The 7,980-nt window shown below is 41.2% G+C and overlaps 1 protein-coding gene across 1 annotated transcript; it reads left to right on the plus strand.

Annotated features, from left to right (window-relative positions):
* The first annotated feature begins 4,457 nt into the window (after positions 1-4,457).
* Positions 4,458-7,342, plus strand: LOC106563033 (proteinase-activated receptor 3). The gene is made up of 2 exons (XM_014128240.2): positions 4,458-4,642; positions 5,363-7,342. Exons 1-2 carry the CDS (start codon positions 4,576-4,578, stop codon positions 6,457-6,459), a joined length of 1,164 nt encoding a protein of 387 aa, XP_013983715.2. The 5' UTR covers positions 4,458-4,575; the 3' UTR covers positions 6,460-7,342.
* Positions 7,343-7,980: the final 638 nt, after the last annotated feature.

Below are 7,980 nucleotides of genomic sequence, written 5' to 3' on the forward strand. Positions count from 1 at the left end.
CATATATCAATTACACCACCATGTCCTACAGTATTCACCCAATCCAGTCATATATCAATTACACCACCATGTCCTACAGTATTCACCCAATCCAGTCATATATCAATTACACCACCATGTCCTACAGTATTCACCCAATCCAGTCATATATCAATTACACCACCATGTCCTACAGTATTCACCCAATCCAGTCATATATCAATTACACCACCATGTCCTACAGTATTCACCCAATCCAGTCATATATCAATTACACCACCATGTCCTACAGTATTCACCCAAAATATTGCATTTATTCCCTGTCTGTAACATGTGAGAATCATTCGTCTCAGAAATGTCTACAGGACCGCGTGGTTTGGGTCTCTGGTAGGATCATTCAGACATGATTAGAATACACTCATCTCTTTCCTGTCAGCTAGCATCCTGTGCGTCAGAGGCACAGACACAACAAGACGTGCCACAGGGTCACACCTTGGAGCTGCTGGAGCCTGATCGAAATAACAAAAATGCTAAATAAAAAAATAAATACAACACTTTAGATCAGGGGGCTTATTCTAGACTTCTATTTTGGTGATCTGTAAAAATATGATTGGTTTTGTCTAATTGCCTCCTACAGTTAGAGCAGGGGGCTTTTTGTTAGCAAAACGCTTTGTTCTGTAGGCAACAGTTCCCTCAGAAGATATGTGAAGATGACGTGTAAAGATATGTAAAATATGAGTAGAAAGGCTCTTGTTCGGACTAGCTTATCAGCTTCAGACAGGCATTTCCTTCCTCGTTCTGCAGTCCCCTGTACTGGCTGAAAAAGTCACTGAAGGGCCTCACTGACAAACAGGAAACAGACAGAAATGTGTGTCATTTTACCACGTCATATATTTCACTGTTTATGAATCAGTATTAGAAGTATTGTTACTAAGATAAGATCATACATCAAATGGAAGTTTACTGGAGTGTTACTTTCTGTTTGACTAAATAGCTCAAGTGACTTGATCAGTACACCAATAGAGTAGTTCTCTTAACCACCCTTTTTGTTTATCTGATCTATAAAAAGTGTCATAGTCCTGCTCCTTTAGCAGGTGTAAACGTCATTCCCATCAATAAAGCTTCACTGAGAGGATGGCACAACTCCAGGCAAAAGAATGTTTTCTAAACGACACATGACAGGGATTGACTGGTTACCACTAATGGGTGGTGTTTGCTTATTGTGGATGTTGCGAGACTAGTTCTTCAGCAGCAGAAAATTAGGCTGGCAGCATTAACTTGATAGCCCAAAGATGTTTGAAGTACTCTACTGCAATGAAAGTACAGTGCCAGTCAAAAGTTTGGACACACCTACTCATTCAAGGGGTTTTCTTTATTTTTTGACAATTTTCTACATTGTAGAATAATAGTGAAGACATCAAAACTATGAAATAACACATATGGAATCATGTAGTAACCAAAAAAAGTGTTAACCTCTTTAGGGTAGGGGGCAGTATTTTCACATCCGGATAAAAAACGTACCCGATTTAATCTGGTTATTACTACTGCCCAGAAACTAGAATATGCATATAATTGTTTGATTTGGATAGAAAACACCCTAAAGTTTCTAAAACTGTTTGAATGGTGTCTGTGAGTATAACAGAACTCATATGGCAGGCCAAAACCTGAGAAGATTCTGTACAGGAAGTGCCCTCTCTGACCATTTCTTGGCCTTCTATACTCTCTTTATCGAAAACAGAGGATCTCTGCTGTAACGTGACACTTTCTAAGGCTCCCATAGGCTCTCAGAAGGCGCCAGAACGTTGAAGGATGACTTTGCAGCCCATGGCTGAAAAACAGTAGCGCATTTGGATAGTGGTCGATCTGAGAACAATGAGACGGGTGCGCACGTGCTAGTGAAGAGGCCATTTTACATTTTCAGTCTTTGAACGAAAAAGACGTCTCCCGGTTGGAATATTATCGCTATTTTACGAGAAAAATCGCATAAAAATTGATTTTAAACAGCGTTTGACATGCTTCGAAGTACGGTAATGGAATATTTTGATTTTTTTTGTCACGATACGCGTCCGCGCGTCACCCTTCGAATAGTGTCTTGAACGCAAGAACAAAACAGAGGATATTTGAACATAACTATGGATTATTTTGAACCAAAACAACATTTGTGGATGAAGTAGAAGTCCTGGGAGTGCATTCTGACGAAGAACAGCAAAGGTAATCCAATTTTTCTTATAGTAATTCTGAGTTTAGTGAACGCCAAACTTGGTGGGTGTCAAATTAGCTAGGCTGTGATGGCGAGCTATCTACTCAGAATATTGCAAAATGTGCTTTTGCCGAAAAGCTATTTTAATATCTGACACCGCGATTGCATAAAGAAGTTCTGTATCTATAATTCTTTAAATAATTGTTATGTTTTTTGTGAACGTTTATCGTGAGTAATTTAGTAAATTCACCGGAAGTTTTCGGTATGCTTGCTAGTTCTGAACGTCACATGCTAATGTAAAAAGCTGTTTTTTGATATAAATATTAACTTGATTGAACAAAACATGCATGTATTGTATAACATAATGTCCTAGGAGTGTCATCTGATGAAGATCATCAAAGGTTAGTGCTGCATTTAGCTGTGGTTTTGGCTTTTGTGACATTATATGCTAGCTTGAAAAATGGGTGTGTGATTATTTCTGGCTGGGTACTCTCCTGACATAATCTAATGTTTTGCTTTCGTTGTAAAGCCTTTTTGAAATCGGACAATGTGGTTAGATTAATGAGAGTCTTGTCTTTAAAATGGTGTAAAATAGTCATATGTTTGAGAAATTGAAGTAATAGCATTTCTAAGGTATTTGAATATCGCGCCACTCGATTCCACTGGCTGTTGACTAGGTGGGATGATTTCGTCCCACATACCCTAGAGAGGTTAAACAAATCAAAATCAATTTTATATTTGAGATTCTTCAACGTCGCCACCATTTGCCTTTACGACAGCTTTGCACACTCCAAGCCTTCTCTCTTCTCAACCAGCTTCATGAGGTAGTCACCTGGAATGCAATTCCATTAACAGGTGTGCCTTGTTAAAAGTTCATTAGTGGATTTTCTTTCCTTCTTAAAGTGTTTGAGCCAATCAGTTGTGTTGTGACAAGGTAGGGGTGGTATACAGAAGATAGCCAGCCCTATTTGGTAAAATACCAAGTCCATATTATGGAAAGAACAGCTCAAATAAGCAAGGAGAAACGACAGTCCATCATAACTTTAAGACATGAACGTCAGACAATCCAGAACTTTGAAAGTTTCTTCAAGTGCAGTCGCAAAAACCATCAAGAGCTATGATGAAACTGGCTCTCATGAGGACCGCCACAGGAAAGGAGAGTTAGAGTTACCTCTGCTGCAGAGGATAAGTTCATTAGAGTTACCAGCCTCAGAAATTGCAGCCCAAATAAATGCTTCACAGAGTTCAAGTAACAGACACATCTCAACATCAACTGTTCAGAGGAGACTGCGTGAATCAGGCCTTCATGGTCGAATTGCTGCAAAGAAACCACTACTAAAGGACACCAATAAGAAGAAGAGACTTTCTTGGTCCAAGAAACAAGAGCAATGGACATTAGACCGGTGGAAATCTGTCCTTTGGTGTGATGAGTCCAAATTTGAGATTTTTGCTTCCAACCGCAGTGTCTTTGTGAGACGCAGAGTAGGTGAACGGATGATTTCCGCATGTGTGGTTCACACTTTAAAGCATGGAGAAGGAAGTGTGATGGTGTGGGGGTGCTTTGCTGGTGACACTGTCTGTGATTTATTTAGAATTCAAGGCACACTTAACCAGCATGGCTACCACAGTATTCTGCAGCGATATGCCATCCCATCTGGTTTGCGCTTATTACGACTATCATTTCTTTTTCAACAGGACAATGACCCAAAACACCTCCAGGCTGTGTAAGGGCTATTTGACCAAGAAGAAGAGTGATGGAGTGCTGCATCAGATGACCTGGCCTCCACAATCATCCGACCTCAACCCACTTGAGATGGTTTGGGATGAGTTGGACCGCAGAGTGAAGGAAAAGCAGCGAACAAGTTCTCAGTATATGTGGAAATTCCTTTAAGACTGTTGGAAAAGCATTCCAGGTGAAGCTTTTTGAGAGAATGCCAAGAGTGTGCAAAGCTGTCATCAAGGCAAAGGGTGGCTACTTTGAAGAATCTAAATATAAATTATATTTTGACTTGTTTAACACTTTTTCAGTTACTACATTATTCCATATGTGTTATTTCATAGTTATGATTTCTTCACTATTCTTCACTAGGTGTATCCAAACTTTTGACTGGTACTGTATGTTAGAAATGCAATGTCTTCAAAAGAGCTCTTTAGGCTCAAACAGGTAGTGGCAGGTTGTCTGTGTGCTGCCAGGATGACATAGCTTAGCCAAATACTTTTCTACAGCCTATTGCTCCGCCTTCCTCTCTCTGGTTTAACTCACTGAGAAAATCTTGACAGAAGTACAGAGAGACTTCCTGACAGATGTGATCTACCCGGACATCAAGAGAGATCTCCCTATATTGTTGATAGTTAAAGTTTATTATTTCAAAGGACTATTCAGACAAACTCTGGCAATGGGGAAACTTTTGCTATTTTTATTGGTTTCTTTTCTTTTGCTGGATGTGACATTTCAATCCAAAGGTAAAGACAACAACACATTATTGATAACATTTGATCAAAAAGTAATAATTCTTGAAAGACTTCGAAACTAAAATGCTCATCTAATAATTTAAGAAATGTTTAGTACAGATGTTTGTTCACTTTTTTTTGCCAACTGTGGGATTTATCAAGTTTGATTTATAAGAAGTTGTTTTGTAGAATTGAATAAATGTTTAGCACTATGAAATCCTTTTTTTGTTGCAATAACTTGCATATCTTTACACAGTAGTTATGTGAATCACTGAAGCATTGTGTAAGATTTGATTAATTTACCTTGTACAGATAGAGGTTTCTCTATCTCTCCTGACTCACATTCTGGTCGTGTGTTCCAGCATGTTTCAGTGAAAACCACACCTTTGACTAACCGCTGAGGCCATTCCATTTTAGCAGCTCTTCTCATTTCCATAGTTGTTAAACTAAGTCATTACATGTCAAAATACCTTAACTTTACTAAATTGACTGTATGCTTTAGGATATTAGAAAACCAAAAGCATAGTGTTTTGTTTCCTGCATATTTCTCTCTTTCAATTATTTACTGTCACTTGTTATGTATCCCTATGGAAATGAACACCGTTAACCAAATAAATGAATACATACGTGAAAAACAAACAACAAAAGCTGTTTTGAATAGCCTGTAGTTTCAGTGTGAGTTGTTATGGTTACCAAATCCTAATGTGTCCCCCCCTTCGTGTACTTCCCCAGGGAAAAGGGCCAAGAAATCCAAGTGGAACATCACTCAAATTCCCAGAACATTTAAAGGAACAATCATACAGTTAAAGTCTGTCTCTCTCCCTAATGCCAGCCAACAGACACAGACACAACAAGCACCCCATTATTCTGGCCTCCCCACTTCCTCTGCTCCTACCCCTCCGGCGCTGTGGTTGCTAAGATATGACACAGTGGCGTACCTCGCCGGCCCCCTGAGCAGGTGGGTCATCCCCGGTTTTTACATGCTGGCCATTGTCGTGGGGATCCCGGCCAACGTCGCCATCTTGTCCGCCGTGGTCACCGAAGTCAGGAGGGTGTCGTCGGCCATCCTCTACTGCAGCCTGGCCGTCTCCGACCTCTTCCTCCTCCTCTCCCTCGTTTTCAAGGCCCACTACCATCTCCACGGCAACCACTGGGTGTTCAGCGAGACTGCCTGCCGCATCGTCACAGCCTGTTTCTACGGCAACCTGTACTGCTCGGCACACACGCTAGCCTGTATTAGCGTCAAACGCTACCTGGCCGTGGTGCGCCCGTTTCTCTACAAGAGCCTCCCTAAGAGGGCCTATACCGCCTGGGCCAGCGTGGTTGTTTGGGGGGTGTTTGGGGCGGCTGTCATACCCGAGCTCCTGGTCCGGCAGAGCTACCACCTCCCTCAGCTTGGCCTCACCACTTGCCATGATGTTCTTCCACTGGACTACAGCTCCCATGCTCCTCTGCTCTACTACAAGCTGGGCCTGACCTTTCTGGGTCTACTAGTCCCGCTGGTGGTCACGGCTGTGTGTTATGCACGGATAGTCCGAGAACTCAACCACTCACACCACGACTGGGCGCTCTATGTCAAGGCTAGCTCGCTGGTGTTTGTGATTTTCGTGGCATGTTTCGGCCCCGCCGGGACCCTCCACTTCCTGCATTATGTGCGTCTGTTGGCGGACAAGGAGGACAGCTTCTACGGCTACTTCAACGTGGCAGTGTGTCTGTGCTGTCTGCATGCCTGCCTGGACCCATTCCTCTTCCTCCTTATGTCCAAATCAGCCGGATCCAAACTCCACTTCATGACCCTCAAGGGGAAGACTCTGAGCATCTCCACCTGATTCTTAATCCGGATCAGATGAACAAAATAATCCACATTTATTCCACGAGCTTCAAGGGGAAGACCATGAGCATCCCCACCTGAATTTGACGTAACCTGGATTAGAAGTTGGACCGCAACATCAGGCCTAAATTTGTGTCAGCCACTTCAATCTAGAACTCAACTGTGAATATGTGACTGACTATCGGAAGATAAGGCCAGAAACTGGATCAGGGTTTGAGACAGTTATGGATCTCAGTGAGATTTCTCATCTCTTCTCAGATCCAGTTTCATATGTGAAATCGGTTTAGATCTGTGTGTGACTCTTTTTTTCTTTTTTTAACCCTGATTTTACCAGGTAAATTGACTGAGAACACATACTCATTTACAGCAACGACCTGGGGAGTAGTTACAGGGGAGAGGAAAGGGGATGAATGAGTCAATTGGCAATTTGTTGTTGGCAAGTCCTAAACGGGACCCTTCCAACCACAAACAGAGAGAGGAACGCCAACTACTGTATCAATACTGGGACTCTGTGTTCTGAGTAGACTGGACTGGAATTCTGTATGCGTGTTTGTGTGTGTGTGTGTGTGTGTGTGTGTGCACAGGCCTATATATGTCTATTGTATGTGTTGTTTCCTTAAAAAGCTATTAGATTTCTTTTAAGGATACATGTGAAATATTTACATTTGGCCAAATAATGTATACATGACAACATATATTACAGAATGTATTTCAAATGTAAATACAGTGCCTTCAGAAAGTATTCACACCTCTTTACTTTTTCCACATTTTGTTGTGTTACAAAGATCTACACAAAATACGCTGTAATGTCAATATGGAAGAAAAATTCTAACATTTGTAATACATTCATGAAAATAAAACACTAGTATATCTTGATTTAATAAGTATTCAACCCCCTAGGTCAATAAATGTTAGATTCACCTTGGCAGCGATTATAGCTGTGAGTCTTTCTGGGTAAGTCTCTGAGAGCATTCCACACCTGGATTGTGCAACATTTGCCCATTATCCTTTTCAGAATTCTTCAAGATCTGTCAAATTGGTTGTTGATCATTGCTAGACAACCATTTTCAGGTCTTGCCATTTGATTTTCAAGCAGATTTAAGTCAAAACTGTACCTCGGCCGCTCAGGGAAATTCACTGTCTTCTTAGTAAACAACTCCAGTGTAGTTTTGGCCTAGGTTTTTGTTCTGCTGAAAGGTGAATTCATCTCCCAGTGTCTGGTGGAAAGAAGACTGAACCAGGAATTTCTCTAGGATTTTGCTTGTGCTTAGCTCCATTCCATAGATGGAGCTTAACGATTACACGCATACCCATAACATGATGCAGCCACCACTATGCTTGAAAATATAGAGTGTGCTACTCGGTAATGGGTTGTATTGGATTTGCCCCAAACATAACCCTTTGCAGTGCCTTCGGAAAGTATTCAGGTTACAGCCTTATTCTAAAATTGATTAAATTGTTTTTGTTCCTCATTAATCTACACACGATACCCCAAAATGACAAAGCATAAACAGGTTTT

This window comes from Salmo salar, chromosome ssa11 (genome assembly GCF_905237065.1).
Source record: "Salmo salar chromosome ssa11, Ssal_v3.1, whole genome shotgun sequence".
NCBI classification, from domain to species: Eukaryota; Metazoa; Chordata; class Actinopteri; order Salmoniformes; family Salmonidae; genus Salmo; species Salmo salar.

Coding starts and splice junctions, on each gene's coding strand:
- LOC106563033 (XM_014128240.2), top strand. CDS start 4,576: ATGGGGAAACTTTTGCTATTTTTATTGGTTTCTTTTCTTTTGCTGGAT. Junction 4,643..5,362: donor TGTGACATTTCAATCCAAAG/GTAAAGACAACA, acceptor GTACTTCCCCAG/GGAAAAGGGCCAAGAAATCC.